At 45.4% G+C, this 20,115-nt stretch overlaps 2 protein-coding genes across 2 annotated transcripts in view; one reads left to right on the top strand and one right to left on the bottom strand.

Annotated features, from left to right (window-relative positions):
• ankzf1 (ankyrin repeat and zinc finger peptidyl tRNA hydrolase 1) overlaps window positions 1–3,311 on the top strand; it is a 6,026-nt gene extending 2,715 nt beyond the window's left edge. Inside the window, 6 exon segments of the mRNA XM_080018873.1 lie at window positions 1,384–1,530; window positions 1,675–1,993; window positions 2,410–2,521; window positions 2,608–2,775; window positions 2,907–2,977; window positions 3,114–3,311. Coding sequence (XP_079874999.1) covers window positions 1,384–1,530; window positions 1,675–1,993; window positions 2,410–2,521; window positions 2,608–2,775; window positions 2,907–2,977; window positions 3,114–3,240 — 944 coding nt within the window. The 3' untranslated portion in view covers window positions 3,241–3,311.
• A 146-nt stretch (window positions 3,312–3,457) lies between these two features.
• glb1l (galactosidase, beta 1-like) lies at window positions 3,458–10,635 on the bottom strand. The gene is made up of 16 exons (XM_080019314.1): window positions 10,499–10,635; window positions 10,086–10,255; window positions 9,609–9,759; window positions 8,970–9,030; window positions 8,785–8,879; window positions 8,466–8,646; window positions 8,313–8,371; window positions 8,099–8,220; window positions 7,910–7,950; window positions 7,657–7,775; window positions 7,237–7,311; window positions 6,998–7,087; window positions 6,766–6,879; window positions 6,436–6,567; window positions 4,277–4,492; window positions 3,458–4,076 (listed from the first exon to the last, which is right to left on the bottom strand). The coding sequence occupies exons 1-16, from the start codon at window positions 10,562–10,564 to the stop codon at window positions 3,876–3,878; spliced, it is 1,893 nt and encodes a 630-aa protein (XP_079875440.1). The 5' UTR covers window positions 10,565–10,635; the 3' UTR covers window positions 3,458–3,875.
• Window positions 10,636–20,115: the final 9,480 nt, after the last annotated feature.

The following is a 20,115-nucleotide window of genomic DNA, read 5'->3' as shown; positions in this document are numbered from 1 at the left end:
AATTCACAACAGGTGTTTGATCCATGAATCGACCAATACATTTCCTGGTTCAATTAGAATTGGTATTTAAACAGTCCTCTTCATCATGCTGTTCCCATTTTGACATCATGAGACCAAGACGACACCTAATAACTGATCAACAGTACCTCGCCATTGCGAGGCTTCAAACAGGATGATCTCAGAGGTAATTGGCCACTGAGCTTAGAGTGTCACAGAGTGTCATCAGCAGGCTGCAACAGAGAGACTGGAAGAGTCACAGAAAGGCATGGAAGTGGACGTCCTTTGGCCACATCCCACGCTGATGAGCGCTTCATTGTGAACAGTGCCCTGCGGAACAGGATGATGAATGCCACTCAACTCCAGGCACATTTAAGGGAGGTGAGAGGCACCCAAGTGTCACGTCAGACCATTCGAAACCGTTTACATCAGCGTGGTCTGCGTGCTAGACGACCTGCAAGGGTACCTGACCACTACCACCAGGCACAGACATCATTGTCTTGCACGGAGCCAGGGAGCATTTACGCTGGACGAGGGACCAATGGCCCTTAGTGCTGTTCTCTGATGAAAGTCGATTTCACATTGAGCAGAAATGATGGCCGATATACGATGTTGGAGACGTCAAGGAGAGCGCTATGCCTCAGCCACTGTTGTCACCAGACGAGCCTTTGCTGGTGGTGGTGTTAGTGTGGGCAGGTGTGTCTAGTCAATACAGAACTGCCCTCACTTTATGAATGGTACAGTGACAAGCCCATACGACCTGAACAACATCATTAATCCAGTCATTGTGACCCTGCATGAACAACACAGGCCTAGTTTCATCTTCATGGACGACAATGCTCCAGCTCATCGAGGTTGCATCATTAGGGAACGGCTGCTGGAGACTGGGGCACCTCAAATGGAGTGGGCCTGCACTTTCTCTCAGACCTGAATCCCATGGAAAACCTATGGGATCTGCTGAGTGGCCGTGTAGAGGCTCGTAACTCTGTACCCAAGAACCTCAATGACCTGAGGGCCGCCCTTCAAGAAGAGTGGGGGGCCATGCCTCAGCAGACTATAAGTCGACTTGTGAACAGCATGAGACGTGGTTGTCAAGCTGTAATTGATGCTCAAGGGCACATGACAAGTTATTGAGACATTGACAATTTTGTTGTGTTGTACCCACCACTGTTGTTGGCTTTTGTTTCAATAAATTGTTTGAGATTAGGAAATCACCATTGCATGCTTCTACTTAAATGCCCTACTTCATGATATAATATCACTGCAGCATGAACTTTTTACATTTTCCATAAATTTCACCCGAAAGCCAAATATCCCTAACTTTTTGTGAGTAGTGTGTGTATATATAAATAATTTTAGCACTAAAAAATATTTTCTTCTTGCCAGAAGTGAACACAACAGAAGTAGCAGAGCAGCAGGTTGTGGAGGAAGAGGAAGTGTCACCGGCTGAACTTACCAAGGACACCACTGAAGAGAAACAAAGAAAGAATAAGGCGAAGAGGAAAGCACAGAATAAGAAGCAGCAACCTGAAGGTCAGATGTTTTTTCTGCTTTTACCTGTTTCTGCACTTTCATTGGTTTGGATTTATAGTGTAGAACTACCGTACTGATATCGGGGACTTGTTATGAGTTCACACGACACGAGGGAAATCAACAATTAGATTTGCTTCCAACCAGAAGAAGACAAAGAAGAAAAGGATGCGGATGAGTCGTGGGAGTTTGGCCTGAGGGACGCGCTCTTCACAGCCTGTAAGGTAGGCAACGTAGATTCCCTTTGCGGCCTCCTCCATCTTTCCAAGGAGACGGCGGAGGGTTCAGAACAGCCTGGGAACATCGCTCCACTCCAGGAGTGGCCAGCAGGGTGCACCAGTCCCCTGACGCTCGTCAACAAAGCCATAGACTTGTCTGGGTTCACGCTGCTGCATGTGGCCTCTGCAGCTGGACAGAAGTCGGTAGTCAAGCTGTTGATGGATGCGGGAGCAGACCCAGCCTGCAGGTATCATCAGAACTTCCGTTATTCCAATTAAATTTATGGAACGGCTAGACGGTTATGGCTTTTATTATCCATCATTTTACACGATTCATATTATCAAGATATGTGCGAGTATATTCAAAATCCCCTTTTAAAGAAGCCAACTCTTTTACATCGTCGCACCAACTTGCTTCCATTTTGAAGAATTTTATTTTGTTAAAGGTGACATTTCAAGCAGCTTTTCACAAAAGCTCATATCTTCTTATGATTCATTCAGACTGCAGAATTGTGTGGCACGATATGAGGATGTCCTTATTTAATGAGGGTGGTGCTGAAAGATTCCTAATATTGACCTGCCCTAGTTGAAATGCAACAAGTTTAGAAAGGAAAAATACAATGTGTAATTCAACGTAACGATGTGGGATTCCCCTCTACTACAGGGATAAAAAAGGCCGTACTCCATACAATGTTGCTCCTGAAAAAGACACGAGAAATGTCTTTCGGAAATACATGGGTGAGAATCCTGATAAGTACGACTACAGTAAAGCACAGGTAGGTCGCTTTTTCTCAACCATTTGTGGCAAAGGTCCCAACGCACAGTGTGTTTGAAAGTCATACCGCTTGCTCCGCCGCGCAAGGTTCCTGGTCCGCTGACTGCAGAGATCGAATCCAAAAAGAGTGAGAAGAAGAAAGCTCAGAAGGCCTCAAAGAAAATGCGAGAGAAGGAGCAGAAGGAGGAAAAGCAAAAACAAGAGCTGGAAGCGGAAGAAAAGAAGAGGTTTGCTTCGCTCACTGACCGTGAAAAGGTGATTTACTCTGCTGATTGGAGCAGCTATTCAACCACCTTTAAAAATAAACAAAATAAATAAATAAATGAATGTTTAGGGGGGGAATATAGATAGATAGATGGATAGATATTTTGTTTTTCTGTTTACAGAGGGCTTTAGCAGCCGAGAGGAGATTAGCAGTGCAAGTGGCTGCAACAGGAGTTGGCCTCTCAAACACCATGTAAGACAACTTTCATCGCAACCTGCTCAAGAGACTAAAACAAGTTTTCCAGTGACCTTGTTACTGAATGTCTAAACTGTTTTTTGTTTTTTTTTGTTTTTGTTTTTTTTCCTGGGATGGTCATATTTCCTGCCAGGAGGTGCTGGCAGTGCGGTGAGTCTGTGCTCGGAAAGATCCCGTTTCAGTACCTGGACTATTCCTTCTGCTCTCCGCGCTGCGTCCAGGCACATCGCAAGTCCAGCGCCGCCACAGCAAAGAACTGAGAGCTACGTGGAATATGCACAGTACAACTGAACTACCTGACTTAAACCACATGACGGTGTGAATAAGTGATTCACTTTATTAAAGTATTCAGTCACAGCCGAGGTTGTGAACGTCAACCACGGTGATCCTTTCACTCGACACCTCTGCCAAGTCAAATATCTGTCGCATTGAGATGAAACCGTTCTAATCACGCATGAAACCAAGACATTAATGAAGTTATATTAAGCAAAATAATTTATTAAGTCTGTAATTTAAAAAAAAGCAAAGTTAAATCACAAGCAATAAAATGAAGATATAACAAAATACCACTATTAAAATACTGTTGTGTATTTTGCATTTCTGTCAAACCTAACAGTCAACTATTTCACAATATTGGTGTTCTGCTGTGTGACAGCTTGAAACCAATGACTGAAGAGAGACTGAAATTTATTTATAAAGAAACTTGCATTATTGAAACATGACCAAGCATTGCTACTCACAATGACTATATTTTGATTGGAATCCCTTAAGGAACTGTGGTGATTGGTATATGTCACAGTTAAGCTACAATAAACCCGTATTTGGATAAGTGTGATTGAAAATAAATTCTGGTTGTCAGTGTAACTCCCTGGACGGTCTGTCACGTGATGCTCCGTCAAGACTTGTCGGTGCTGTCGAGCTGAGGCCGATCCATGAACAGGACACGCAGGTGGAGCGGTGCTTGCTCCAGCTCCAGGACCGTGATATTGTTAGGCTGTGTGGTGCTGAGCAGGGGTCCAGGAACGTAAAGGGTCTGTTGAGGGCCCATGGTCGGCCAGTAGCGGCCAAGATTCACACCGTTGATCCACACCTGACCCTGTGTGATTAAGACAGCATATTAATATGACCTCAGGCTGTGATTAATTTGGATATGTCTAGCCTGTTCTTGGGTTCATCTGATTTTCTCGGAATAATTTTGCCACTAATTCTTATTTGCATCTTCTTGAATCTTTTAAGTTGGACTGATGTGAGAACATGTTTTGCTAGATGCACCAAAACACCAAGTGTTGACTTTACCTTTGTCCAGTCACTGAGTTTGAGGAAGGTGTCCCACGCCAGACCGTTGGGTTGTAGGGTCCCCGTGTAGAAGACTGGCCCCGCAGCAGGCTCTTTCTGGAGGCCAGGAGAGGATGGATGAAGCAAGCCCCCGGCTATGGCTCTGTCAATGTCCAGAGAGTAGATTTCCCAGTCCGTGAGCACGTCTCTGCCCAGGACCAGGCTGCTCAGGAGGCCCTGTTGGAGGCATGACAGCTTGTTGTACTGTATTGTTTTCCTCTCTTCCACTGACTATGAATGACTTTGAACCTGCTTTTATATACTTATATTTGTTTAAACTGCATTACGCAAAATTCAACAAATCAAGATTTATGTATACCCCTTCTATACACACACACACACACACACACACACACACACACACACACACACACACACACACACACACACACACACACACACCCATCCTTCGAGTTTCATAATATCACTTAGCTTTAAGCCTTATATTACATCTCTAATAAGATATTCTATATCATTTCCATTTAAATGTAAGGTTAATGTGTCTGGGGGTGTAGACAATGGTGTGATCGCTCATTAATATTACACACACACACACGGTGAAATTTCAGGATGAACCTAAAATGCACTATAACCTTTACGGGCAAACTTAATTTGATCTTCTCTAAACCTTTGAATGCACATGTCCAACTGTTCAATGTTTCAGTACTTTTTGCACAACTTGCTGTTCTCTAACAAGGAGCTGAACGGCAAAATTCACAACAGGTGTTTGATCCATGAATCCACCAATACATTTCCTGGTTCAATTAGAATTGGTATTTAAACAGTCCTCTTCATCATGCTGTTCACATTTTGACATCATGAGACCAAGACGACACCTAATAACTGATCAACAGGACCTCGCCATAGCGAGGCTTCAAACAGGATGATCTCAGAGGGAATTGGCCACTGAGCTTAGAGTGTCACAGAGTTTCATCAGCGGGCTGCAACAGAGATACAGAGAGACTGGAAGAGTCACAGAAAGGCATAGAAGTGGACGTCCTTTGGCCACATCCCACGCTGATGAGCGCTGCATTGTGAACAGTGCCCTGCGGAACCGGATGATGAATGCCACTCAACTCCAGGCACATTTAAGGGAGGTGAGAGGCACCCAAGTGTCACGTCAGACCATTCGAAACCGTTTACATCAGCGTGGTCTGCGTGCTAGACGACCACACCACCAGGCACAGACATCATTGTCTTGCACGGGCCAGGGAGCATTTAGGCTGGACGAGGAACCAATGGGCCTCAGTGCTGTTCACTAATGAAAGTCGATTTCACATTGAGCAGAAATGATGGCCGCCAACGATGTTGGAGACGTCAAGGAGAGCGCTATGCCTCAGCCACTGTTGTCACCAGACGAGCCTTTGCTGGTGGTGGTGTTAGAGTGTGGGCAGGTGTGTCTAGTCCATACAGAACTGCCCTACACTTTGTGAATGGTACAGTGACAAGCCCATACGACCTGAACAACATCATTAATCCAGTCATTGTGCCCCTGCATGAACAACACAGGCCTAGTTTCATCTTAATGGACGACAATGCTCCAGCTCATCGAGGTTGCATCATTAGGGAACGGCTGCTGGAGACTGGGGCACCTCAAATGGAGTGACCTGCACTTTCTCCAGACCCGAATACCATAGAAAACCTATGGGATCAGCTGAGTCGCCGTGTAGAGGCTCGTAACTCTGTACCCAAGAACCTCAATGACCTGAGGGCCGCCTTCAAGAAGAGTGGGGGGCCGTGCCTCAGCAGACTATAAGTCGACTTGTGAACAGCATGAGACGTCGTTGTCAAGCTGTAATTGTTGCTGAAGGGCACATGACAAGTTATTGAGACATTGACATTTTTTGCTGTGGTAAACCCACCACTGTTGTTGACTTTTGTTTCAGTAAATTGTTTGAGATGAGGGAGTCACCATTGCATGCTTCTACTTAAATGCCCTACTTTCATGATATAATATCACTATAGTGTGAACTTTTTACATTTTCCATAAATTTCACCCTAAAGCCAAATATCACTAACTTTTTGTGGTGTGTGTGTGTGTGTGTGTGTGAGAGTGTGTGTGTGTGTGTGTGTGTATATATATATATATATATATATATATATATATGACTGTTTCCTGCCTTGTAATCGTTAATTTTGCTGCCGAAATTGACTCTGCCCATGTTCTCCACCAGAATGTCCATGGTGTCTCCCTGCTCCCCGGTGACATTCATCACCAGGACAGTGTCTCTCTCCAGCAGGCCCTGGAATACCTGAAAACACACAGTAGAAAGGCAACGGAAAGAGTCTGGACGATTTAATGCTTGGAGGTTGTATGTCTGAATTAGAGCAATAGTGGCCAAACCGTTTGAAGTCTTAATCCAAACGTGTCATGCCTCATCATGTATGTATTAGCACAAACGCGGCAGTGCGACTGATTGGGACAACAAAAGTATATTGTGAGCTCCTACCCCATTGACAGACACATAGGCGCGGTCATGAACCCCATTCAGAGGGGAGATGAGGGGTGTGGGCTCCCATAGGCTCCTGGGCAGTTTGGTCCGATACAGCATATATCCATAGTACTGGACACAATGCACAGCACAGGTTGTAGAGACAACAATCTAGAAGTTCTGTGTGGAGTGTTGGTCACTGATGCAACACCAGTCGTCTGTGTTTTTTGCCTTCAGAGAGGCTCCATACCTGTTTCATCTCTTCAAACGTCAGAGGATACTGAGATTTGACAGGCCCCTGCGGGGACAGCGTGTTCAACTGACTGCAGACGTCGCCAGCCTGTGAAAAAAAACCAAAACGATGAATAATGAATGTTATCTCTGTCGCGGATCTTGTGATGATCTGTGGTCAGTGAGCTTGTATTGTTGGGAAATATTTGGCAAGCTTAAGAAATTCCACTCGAGAGAACGTTGACAATTAACAGTTACCTTTCTCAGGGTAACAAAGCCATAGGCATACTTAGGAGTGGCTGGCGGCATGGGGCCAGATGGAACGGTTCTAAACTGCACATACAAAAAAGACAAAATGGAAACAATAACAATTGGCAAGATTTTAGGATGAAGAGTATTTAAATGCAGATACTGGAAAAAATAAACATTAATTCTCAATAGGATGATGCAAATTATTCTGTTGAGCTGCAATTCACAGAGATATTCAATTCTTCCGTGGGCCAAATGCGGCACAGATAACCAGAAGGTTAGAAAGCTGCTGGTTTTATCCTCTTTTGACTTTAGGAGAGCAGATGGTTTCATGTAGACTTATGATAATACTGAAATCGATTGCGAGTTATTTTACCATTAAAACAGTTATATGCGGCTTTAACTCTAGAATGGCCTTCATAGTAGCACCTGGTTGATGATATCTCTGATGACCAACAGCTTCTCTGTGGGGTCACCTGCTTCGGTCAGCGGAGCGTTGTAATCATAACTAGTCACCACGGAGCGGAACCTGGTGTCGTGATCGGCGCCTTACGGAGACAAAAAAAAGGGGCACAAGAGAATAAGTGGAGCCCCGAATCAAGTTTCACTTAAATCTGGAATCGTCCCGAGTCGAAAAAGAAAGTTGAGATAACGAGGATTAAACCACGTCACGTGACTTTACCATTCCAATACCCAAAGTTAGTCCCTCCTTCAAACATGTACCTGAAAAGAGTAGAACGGAGAAGGTTACGTGAAGACAATTCATACATGGCTGTTATCCTTTTCAGGCTTTTGCTCCTGAGAAGGAATTCTGCGTTCGATACCCTTGATGTTTTTACCCATCAGGGGGGTTCAGCTTAGTGTGACATACATGTTGACGTTGGCCCCCATTGCCAGCATTTCTGCTAGCATTCTGCTGACCTTCCATGTGTCAACCACGGCGTGCTGCTCGCCCCAGTGGTCCAGCCAGCCGGTGTAGAACTCAGAGTTCACCTGCAAAAAAAACAACAACAGTCATATAAAACGTCAATTACAAACAAGCATTTACCGCGTGGAGCTATCTGCCGAATGCACGCAGAACTAACCAAAGGACCTTGTGGTTCGAACCGCCGTTGCCGCTCGAAGGCTTGCGTTATATTGGTGTCTAAACGGGGAAGACGGGGGAAAAAAACCCAGTATTTATTTCTGACCAGATAACTTATGTGCCGACGTTTCTATTCCCCGCCCGAGCGCAGTACCTGTGCCAAAGTCGACGGTGGCGTACAGTCCTTCCAGAGCGCCGCACGACATTTCCTTGTCCGTGTTTCCGTCGGTGGTGAAGAGAACTACGTCGTCGCCGAGGAAGTAGCGGAACAGGGTCCGCAGGTGACGCATGTAGTTGTAGTCGCAAGCGTAGTAACTTCCATACTCGTTCTCAACCTGTAGCGAGGGAAGACAAATGGAACTGGATCTCAATCCTACACTTTGAAAACATAGTGGAAATGTATTTACTCTAGAACAATAACTTTATTTTCTGATGTAGTATACGTCTGTGCTATACATCCACATTCATTCTACCTGGACACTTATGATGTTGCCCCCGTTGGTGTAGAGCCAGGGTTTTAATTTGGGCAGGAGGACGTTCAACCAGTTGCTAACTGCCTGCAAGTAATCTGGCATAAAAAGGAAAAAAAAAAAAATCAATTCCAAAAGCAAAATACGGATTAACCCCAGACAAAAAGGAGTATGAATTAAATTTCTACCTCTGTCAGCTGAGCGTAGTACTATGTTCGGTTTCTGAAGCAGCCAAGCGGGCAATCCACCCTGTTGAGGTGAATGAGAATTTAGCTTTTTTTTTTTTTTTTTTTTTTACAGCTGAATTTTGAAACGTGAACATGGGCTTTTTTGGTCAGGTCAGGTGAAAAAGAGTCGGCCCATAAAAAGTCTGTAAAGGCGGATTCAGAGTTCCTAGTGAGTAGACTGATGTTACAGGCAGAGGCAAAGTCCGTGCCCGACGATGCTTGACTTAAAAATGCACCCATCTATCATTTGCCTCGCTTAGTTTGTTTAACGTGTAATGTAGATTCCTACTCAGTATAAACATTATACCTTGGTATTCAATTATCTATACAAGTTCATTGTGTAGTTTTTATACAAGTTATTTTTTCTTCATGATTCCTTACAGCTATCTTCCACTTGTATCTGGTTGAACTTATAAACCGCAGCTCGGGCGCTTAAATCTGAGGTTGCTCCAGTGGTTGACGTGCGCTTTCATCGTTTGCAGCCCCTCAAGTCGCTTCGGAAACAAAAGCGACTGCTGAATAAAACATTTATGAACGCAATGTAAACGTAAATCAGTTCCACAAAGCTGAAAAAAATCAGGGGGGGGGATAAGTTTTCACCATTTCCCACTCTGCACATATGTAAGGTCCTGGGCGCAGGATGACCAGCAGACCGGTCTGTTGGGCCAGGTCCAGAAAGTGCTCCAGATCCCGGTCCTGCGTGAAGTTATACACGCCCTGCACCGCCTCGTGGAAGTTCCAAGGCACATATCTGTTCACAATTATAATAATAACAGCAATCACACACTAAATTATTAATTTACAGCGGAGAAATGATGGCACAGTAACCACTGAATGGGGTGTCTGGAGAAAGAGCTGAACGTAACGTTTTTTAAGACAAATTTGAACTAAATATAAGAATGATGATTGGACGAATCAGCTTGCTTGGTTAATAACATCCGAAATGTTGACTCTGATGCAGAACAACTTGACCAAAACACACGTACGGATAAATAAAATAAAATAAAATAAAACCACTGTTTAATAACTTCTAAAAAAAAGGGCTTTTAGACTTTGTGAGGACCTGGAGACACTTACACCTGGACTGCATTGAGCCCGGCCATGTACATCTTGAGGAGCCGATCCTTCCAGTAGAAGCGCGGGACCCTGGAGTAGTGAATACTGCCTGAAACGTACTGGAACCGCTCTCCATCTTTTAGGAAACAGTTGTTCTTGTAGTCTATGGAGAACGCTCGGCCCCCAGAAGCCTGGAAGGGAGGCAGACACCGACACATTAAACACACCCCAAAAGAGAACAGACCTAGAAAAAGGAAAATACTAAAAACCAGAAGAATCTCTAATTTTATGTGGTGTTGTGCGTAAATGTGGTTATTTTACTATCCCACGGTCATTCTAACTTTTAACACACCTCACAGGATAAATACTAGAATTAAATGACCGTCATTAGTTCTAGTTTTTTTTTTTTTTTAACTTAAATCTTTGTTTCTTACCGAGTTTCCTCCGGCACATAAATGCACCAGGTTCACAGCAACGAGGAACAGGATCTTCGCAGCCATGTTCACCGCTTATTTAAGGGGATTTGCCCCAAAACACCGCGGTACACTCCCGTCATCCCGAGTTTCGAAACTGAAACTTATTTCCTCTTTGGTTCCATTCCCCCGTCAGTCATACAGTGCGTGCGCGTATGTGTGTGTGTGCGCGTGTTTATACGCGCGACCTCCACTTCACGCGTCTAATGCTGCATTCCGCTGAGGTCTGCACTCGGGAAAAATCCATCATCCGACTCGGAAAAGTGCATCGGAACTTAGGCGGAGTTAGGTCGGGATTTCGGGGGAAGGTCGCTCGGGTCTCGGTTTGCCGAGATAAACGTATAAGGTTCAGAATAAAGAATAAAGTTTCCTTTGGGTTTTTTTTTTTAATCTAAAAAACACGTCTGACTTCAGACAATCACATCCAACTACGCTGTAGATTTATTATCGCGTTAAACATTCATTTTGTAGCTTGCATAATCCACAAGCTTCGCCCAAACAACCACGTGTCTTCCCGCGGGCTCCGTTCCATCGCCCCTGTTCGGGAAACATTCCCAACTCAACTTACTCGGCTCGGCAGTGCGAACCACGGAGCCGCAACGAACCGAGTTTCGACGTCCATTCGAACGCAGCATAAATCACAGTCATGTGACGTCGGTGCTGGCGATGGTGCTGGGTCCTAAACGCCGCCGCAGCCGCGTCTGTCGAGCCGTTCATTTGGTTCAGAGTGACAATCCAAAAAATTCACAATTTCACCCAAAGTGTTAACGCTCATCCAACACCCACACGCTAATCTGCCCCAAAACCAAACCAGTTGAGAAAGTGTGCTCGCATTCCAGCAATGGAGACGTGGTAATACTCTATATAGGACACTAGAGGGCGTTTCAGTTCTTCTACCACAGACACGTTATGATAATACAGTGTAATGGGGAAAAAAGAACGTGTCCAAGTACAACAAACCATGTTCCCTATGTAATATTTTTAATGTTATTATTATAATGTGATTAGATTTGTCCTGCCTCCTGTTTCATATTTTTTAATCTTTTTCTTTTTTTAATCCTGCCCCCCCCCCTAAAACATTTTGAGGCTAAGTGCTTTTTAAAAGTACTCTATAAATAAAATGTAATTGAATCACATATGGTTGTATTACTTTAAATATGCTTTCCTTTTTTGCTTTCCTATGCACTATTGCTCAATAAACCCGTGTACATTTACACACATTCCTATTACTAAATGGGGCTGGGGGGGCAGTCTTCCATTTTCCATGGGTGTAGCTTATATTTCTACCAGTGCATGGACTGGTGATTTTACAGTCTTTTCACTCACTCATCACGCAGTGCGACAGGCTGACGTGTATTTCTTATTTTTCAATATGAGAACACGGGGACATGATTGTTTTTTAGTACCAGGGCCAGACCCGCAATTTCTTTTTTTAGGAAGATGATAAAATACATTTAGAATAAAATGGCCATTTCAGAACATATTGTAGAACTTCTTATTTCATGTCAACAACTACCTTGAGACATTATTTTGAATGATGGTGAATCCAGTAGAGATGACGGTGAAAGTGGCACGCTGTGGCCCCGTGTGGGAGCCGCAGTTTGTCTCTGCAAACATAGAGCAGTTAATCCTGGTAATGTAACATCTCTGTTGTCTGCTTTAGACCGTTTTGGAGGGGAAGGTAAAGCCACGGTCCTCTCTACTGTTGTTTGCTTCACGCAAATATAACACACACGCAGGCACACACGCAAGCATGCACACACACACACACACACACACACACACACACACGCACGCACGCCCCGTGGGCAGCATTATCCCTTCAGACATTCATACAAATCTACGACGTGCACGTATCATTTTTCTGTCACACACACTCTTCCAGTACTCCTTTACTCTCCTCTATTCTGCCCTTTTAGCGGTAATGACTGTCTTTACAGTAATCTTGTCTCTGCCTCTTTACTCATTAGTCTCCGTTCTAAGGGAGCTGACCTTAAAATCTCCAGCGGCAAACTGATCCCAGCTCCAGATAGGGTTAGGCGTTCTGGCTTTTCTGCCTCGTTAGCCCACTGTCAGACACGGATAATTGTCCAGGGAAGGGGGGGGGGGGCGGTGAGGATGACGGAGGTCGTGCACCCTGCTCGTAATTCTCTTACAGGCGTGAGAGTGCCGAGCCGCTCTAATGACAAATGCATCGACATCCCAGCTCCCAGACGGCGGGGCGATGGGTGTCCGAGCCACAAAAGATGGCCCTAATGCACGGTCGGTCGGTCGGTCGGTCGGTCGCCCCACTCCCCGGGGTGAGCGGAAACCGTCGTAACGTGACCCAGGCCCAAAAACGAATCGGAGTACTTATCTCTCGGTGCTCGGCAGATGACGCCATTTCCTGGCAGCTTCATCAGTCTTCCAGTGAAGGTTGTTCATGGGGATGGGAGGAGAGGTTCTGCTGCTACGTGCCTCACTAAGCCTTGTTTTATTACCACAGGTTTGCCTCAACTAGACCTGCCGCGGGCGGTAATGGAAGGGGTCTTCCCCATATTGTGTGTGTGTGTGTGTGTGTGTGTGTGTGAAATAGAGCTACCTCGGGGAGGGGGCGTCAGTGAAACACAGTCTGTAATTACATGGAGGAAGCCTCTCTCCCCTCTCATCTCGCCGATGATGGAGAACTTGTCTTTGTCCGTTATCCCCCCCAAAACCTTGCACAGCGACACGGCCCGCCGTCGCGGTAGAAGGTGTCGCCGCTGTGTCTACGTCCTGGTTCTGTGGAATTTTCGCATTTTCCCCGGTTGCTTAAAAGGGAAACGTTCGCCATGTTTCAACCCAGGCCTTATTAGGACGTTGGTTCGAGGGGAAGACAAAGGGGCGCGGTCAAGCGCCGGCTGCGGAGGACAGTGCGGCTCCCTTTCCCGCTGATTGGGCCGACTCGAGGCAGCTTGGTGTGCTGTCTTCCACCATGCTGTCGTTTTGCAGACGCTGCTTGACCACGCCCTTCGTCCGCCACACAGCTTCTTTTTTTTAAAAGGCCTGGGGTTGAATAACGGCGAACCCGTCTTTCCAAGGTCGGAAGCCACCAGTCAACAAGGTGACCGCAAATCCAAAACCACGTCCATCCTCTACCCAAATGGGAACATATACGGTCATTTCCGCGAGCCGCGAAGGGCCTTTCGTCCAGAGGCAAAATCTAAATGCTGAGCTGTTGCTGAGTCACTGCTTTGACTCACGACGCCGTGAGTCTGGGAGCCGGGCCGTGCAACCGAGCCCCGGGCCCCCCCGGCCAGCGGGGCCCCCCCCCCAGGGCGGCTGGGCCCCCAGGGCAGCGTGGCGAGTATGCCCTCTCTCCCCTCTCTCAGCCCCTGGGACTTTCAGTGAGTCACCGCCGAGCTTATTCGCGGGCCGGGGGCTAACGCTCTGACTGGAATCCGGGAGGGAAACGTCCCGGGTCGCTCGCCATCGTTCTCGGAATCTAAACAATAAACAACGACCAGTCCTGTACCGAGCGGTGGGTGAGGGATTGACTCAACTAGGTCGCTCTTTTTGCCCCCGCCCCCCACGCTCCCCCCTTAAAGGTCCTCATGTACAGGACGCAAATGAAAGCTCATTGAAAAAAACAATACACCACAACATGACAGCACATTGAGGGGGCGCGGGTTCTCCTTTCTCAGTGTGGGAGCTCGGAAACATGAGGCTCTTAAAACAAACAGGATGTTGACGATGGGAGGGAGCATGGGAAGACGGTGAGCTGGCCCTCATGTTTCAGCATGAGGGAAGGTATGGTATGCACGTGGAGCGGAAGTGCCATGTCTCTGGGGGGGGGTGGTGAGGAGGTGGTGAGGAGGTACAGTTTATTGTAAAGTGGCTTAAGCCCGCGGCTTGAAATTACCCCCAGCTCCGAGCTCGTAGGACCGAGCTCCTACGAAAAACAGCTCGGACTCAGGGCTTCCCTCGGTGGTTATGGACGGAGCTCTTACTGCGTCCTCCGGCGCTCCATCCCTCAGCCGCGGGTTAACAAAGGCGGGGGGGGGCGTGTCTGTCGAATGTTGGCGAAGGTGTGAGCCGCGTTCCCGGTTGGAGACACGTGGGGGCTCGGGCGGTGTTCGTAAATTAAATAAGGATCTGTCGCTTCCAATACATTTTTGCACAATATTGTGTGAACGCCCGGAAGAGTAATCGAATAAAGATGGAGTCGCCTCAGTTTTATGACACAGTTGGATGTTCAATTTCGTCTCTTGGTGCAGTTCTACCCCCCCCCCCCCTTCTCGACGTCCATCTAACCTCAAAATACGACTGATTCAATCAGTTTGATCCATTACCCCTCCGTCTCGTGTTTTCCTCGTTCCCTCTGGTTGGCCCGCTTGGTTCCTCTGGTGCTCCCCTGACACCCCGTCCCGATCCCAAGGAAGAGAGGGCGTTCAAACCAGGGGCGGGCAGAGGTCATCTTTTTAACCCGTTTAATGGCGTAACCTGAAAAATGGCGTCATTTTCCCTATTTGCATATGATGCTTATTCTCATGAGTAAAACTCTCCCCCAACCTTATTCCTTCAGCTAATGGCCATAACCCTGCAATATACAGTGTGTATATATATATATATATATATTTATATATATATATTTTTTTCATTCAAATCAATAGATATCAAGCATTATTTCCTGTAAAAGGGCATCATTATGGTTATTTGAAGTCAATATAACTTTATTATATTATAACTACATTCAGTATACTTCCATGGCCTATTGAGCATTGACATATACAGCTGTACTATCAGAAGATTAAATCCTGCAGCGTTTTCTCTGCCTCTGAGCAAAATGGGGGGGAACACGTACGGTCGACACAGTGGCCCCTGGGGCGATAACAGACAGGGCAGAGAAATGATTTTTGCGTCTGTTTGGTCGGTAGTTGGGATCCATACGACGCGTTATCAACCCCTGTCCGGCTTAATGGCCGCCGTGCCTCGATGGCGAGCGGGAGCGTCAGAGAAAATCACCAAACAGTCGCCTCCATCACGTGCACTTAAGCCAGACCTAGTGATTATTTTCCATCTGGCTGCACGGGGGGGGCGACCTTGCTCGGGGGCTCTGTCTGCCGATGCAAAGGGATGGCCCGGCCGCTCCGCCTCCATCAGGACTCAGGTCGCGCCCCGCTCTCCTCGCCGACCAGACAGGAGGCTGACGGAGTTCCGTTCAAAGTTCTGGAGCGATCTTCGGACGCCCGTTCGGTTCCGTGTTTTCCCACTCGTAACAGTCAAAAAGAAAGATGACGAAGCTGAAATAGACAATATTTGTGTGCCTGGTTCTTCTCACGGTGGAAGTACAGTACTCCAAGACAAGACAAGGGGCTGAAATAATTTTGCTTAATATTTAGCGCCATAGTCTCAAATTAGGCTCAAATATTTAAATACAGACCAAAATATTTCACCTAGTTTAATGACTAACTGGAGTCTGATGTGACCCTAACATAAAACTAGTGTAAAAGAAGCCTCAATCAGTTTTTTTTAATCTGAATGTCAATAGACAGCAATATTTTATATTAACCCCATACACTATTAACATTGACATTGACTATTGACTATTGATCACTATTTTTCGCCTCTTATCTTGTCCCAGCAGACCCTTGAATTCTTACAAAGATTGAATTCGTCACATCACACGGAGCAGAGGTTGCGGCGTTGACGAGGCACACACAGCATAGGAACGCACAATTTCAGGTAATGCCGTCATCGAAATCTAAAATCCGATAAAATGGCAACCCTCGTCGGCGTCCGGCGGCGGGTAGGTGACCGACACGACGTGCAGCTGATGGTCGTGTCACTCCGCAGTGTGTCCCGCGTCTCTTTAGGAGCCATGCTGGTATGCGGGGTCACAGATCTGTTTTTCCAACAGTAACTGAGGACCGCCGGGCCCCCGAAATAAACCCTGACATGTGGAGGCCCCAAAATTCCTTTTCAAACACCTCAGTGTGATTGGGATATTGTGAGAGGGAAACAATGGGGCCTGTAGTTAAAGCTTTGACGCAAGAGAGAGAGAGAGAGAGAGAGAGAGAGAGAGAGAGAGAGAATTAAGAAAAGAAAGTGTTCGGTGTGAAATTTTGCCGTTGATCCTCCACCATTGGACTCCACTGACTTAGCTGAAGTGTTATTTTGGATAAAGTTTTAAAATACCTGATGACGCAGAAAATTTGTATTTGTATCGTATATGTATTTATTTGTTGATTTATCTACTGGGTCTGGGACAATATTTCTTTGCTGGAATACCCTGACTGATAACTAGAAGATAGATCTCAAATAAACCTTGACGTCAACAAGAGGACGGAAAAATATGAGACATACAATAAAACAAATTTACCATGCGCAATAAACCTAAGAAGTTGACAATATAATAAACCAAAAAAAAAAAACCCTAAAGAGAAATGACGACCAGTAGAAATTAAGACAATTAGAATTGAATAGAATTGAAGAAATGAATGTGATTAAAACAAACAGAACTCCGATGAGAAACGTGCAAACATTATTATTTTCCTTTATTTATACAGGTCCCCGTTGAGATCAGCATCTCTTTTGCAGATGGGACCTGGGATGTAACAGTCAAACTTATTTGGGGAACAGTGGGACAATAGCGGGGCCCAGAAAGTTGATGCCCCCCCGCCCCCCACTTGGGGCCCAAATGGGTGTTTTTTTTTTGTTGTTGAGCTCCTTTGTTCCCTCAGGTAGCCCGAGGCCCGAGGAAGGTGACCGACATCACCTCCCCGACTGGAACATTGTCTCCAGGTCTCATGTGGGACGGCGGTGTTGAGCTAATAAGTGACTCCTTTGAGAAGCAACTCATTCTCCATTGTTTGGTGTTGGCGAGTGCTTAATGGTAATCATCTACCCCAATACACACAGATATACTGCATGTCACGTGTACTGCCAGTTGGGACCTGGAACTCCACTCGAAACAATGCTCAATACTCACCTTTTCAACATTGGTTAAATTTTTTCAATATTATTATTATTTTTTTATATTATTGTTTTAAATAGTTTTTCATGTATGCAGCTCTCCGTATTTATTATTATTATTTTTGTTTTACTGTTATTGCAAGTGATTTTGATGTTCAGTGTCTTTGAGCATTGGGAAAAGTGCTATACAATAAAAAATAGGCCTATTTATTAAATGTAAAATAATAATAATTATTTTTGTTGTTGTTGTTGTTGTTAATATTATGATTATAATTATTGTCAACCTTCATTTACACAGATATTTTCAATATGTTCTGTACTAGTACATCTACAACAATTACTTTAGCTTAAATCAATGACTTCCATTCTGTCTTACACGCATTTAGCTGAAGTGAAGGGGGTAAAAGGATTTGAGAAAAATGTTTGAAATAAAGCTGGGTGTGTTTTGTTTTTCTTTAGCTAAAATGTTTGAAGGGTGTTCATTGCATTGTACAAATCCGGACCCGCTGATCCGCCTGGTGGGGTGAGTCATTCCAAAGGATCCAGAACAATGTTCTTAAAGCAAAACGAATCCTTGCACCTGAGTGGAAGCCCGTCTTTGGCATGGACACGCGTATTGTTGGTGTATTATTCTGTTTAAATCCTGACGGGGCTCAAACACAACACAACAACACAACAACAATGGACATACTGTAGTTATTAACCTAATAAGTAAGGAACACAGGAGACCCAGTTCAACTTGGAAGACTTGAGGTGTAACACGACCTTATTCTTCAAAATATACACAATTCCAATAAGATAGATGAAGTGATAAACATTTGTTATATAATTGGATGGTGTTACAGAGGATTAAGTGCTCCCCGTAATTGTATCTCTTGCTCCAATTTCTCCCCCCCCAAAAAAATCCAGTTGCGATGCCTCTACTTCACCAGGAAAGGATCACAGGCTGCGAGACTTTCTCCTGTTTTTCGTGACATCGTGGACAAAAAGAATGATATAACAGATTGTAGACAATCTGCTGGGGAGTTTAGTCTTCCATGACTGAGGATTTACTTCTGTTCTCTAGTCACGGTTAAGCACAGGTCAGAGACTGGATGCCTCATCTTACCGGCACAGTGGGACAGATTAAAAACATTTGTCCCCTCTTGACCCCTCGGGGTCCATCAACGGAAATATAGGCTTGAAATATAAAATAAAGGACAAATCATTGGCCTGTATCTGGCAGTTTTTGGCGTTGTTCATACCGTTGGTTTTGCATGGCCAGGATCTATTCCATCTATTGGCTATATCATCAAAGCGAAAAGTGACTTATTTTTTTAGATATTTAAGGCCTCTTTGTTATCGCTTCGCAAAGGTCTAAAAGTCTAAACGATGCCCTACTAGGACCATAGATCATTGGTTAAACAAGTAGGCTCAAGTAGGATTAAAATAAAGCGTCAAGGACCAATCTCTCTTCCTTTTTCCGGGGCATTTCATTTCCCCAAGGAGAAAACCAAAAGGAATTGTTGCCTCCCGAGTCCTCTGCAGCCCACACGGGAACCCAGCGTGTGCTGAAGCCATAGAAACAAAACGAGAAACAAACAGCCAACTGTGTGTCGGTCACTTACCTGGACACGCATTTATCCATTCGTTGTAAATATTCAATATTTATTTATTCATCATTACTATTTGCATGCTCTGTCTCTTTGGATATGGTGCTTTCCTACTGCAGTCGATGTAAATACCGTTTGTCATAGATCTTAGCGTACATATTCTGCTTAAAATTTGCTTGGCCTTTTTTATTTTGCTTTTTGCCATTTCATGTTCCGTACGGAAATTGAGAGTCAATGTTCAAGTCTCTTATGCTGGCCTACAGAGTGATTGCTGGGAATGCTCCCGCCTACTTAAATGCTCTTGTAAGAGCACATGTTGCCCCCCGGATGCTGCGCTCGTCAAATGAGCGTCGCCTGGCTCTGCCGGCCGTACAGCCACGGCAATCCAGGCTATTCTCATTTGTAGTTCCACGTTGGTGGAACGAGCTTCCAAAAATGACCAGAGCGGGGACCTCCCTCTCTGTCTTTAAGAAGCACCTGAAGACCCAGCTCTTCAGTGAGTACCTCCTGTCCTAACCTACAACTACTTAGCACCACCTTGCAGTATTTATTGTTACACGAATGTTGTTGTTACACTAATCTCTGTCGCAATGTAGCTTGAATGTTATTCTCCCTTGTAAGTCGCTTTGGATAAAAGCGTCTGCTAAATGACTAAATGTAAATGTAAATGTAAATGTCAATGACAACCGGGGTGGCTGAAGCCTGATTCTGACTGACATGCCTATCCCCTCTCTCCTCATAAATATGTTTGAAATCCAACATTTCTCGTCATATTTCCTCCCATCGCCCGTCTCCATATAAATGTATCTTAAGTCATGCAATGGGGGGGGGGGGGGGGTAATAGAGAATAAACGGCCATTCAAAAGGTGGAATATGTCGAGAGGAAACGATGGCAACGCAGCCTCCCGCTGAGCCTGGGTGACGATTCGATCCATTGTGCCAGGCGCACGGAGAGGGCGTGCCTCGACGGCGGGAGGGGGAGGGGCTTATCCGCCAAGCCCCGCCCCCTTCAACAACACGCCGGGCCCATTGAAAAATGGAACGGGAGTCGGG

The sequence above is a fragment of the Zeus faber genome (genome assembly GCF_960531495.2).
Source record: "Zeus faber genome assembly, chromosome: 18".
In the NCBI taxonomy this organism is placed as follows: Eukaryota; Metazoa; Chordata; class Actinopteri; order Zeiformes; family Zeidae; genus Zeus; species Zeus faber.
Note: the sequence above shows the minus strand (reverse complement) of the source record. Positions and strands in the feature narration are given on the sequence as shown.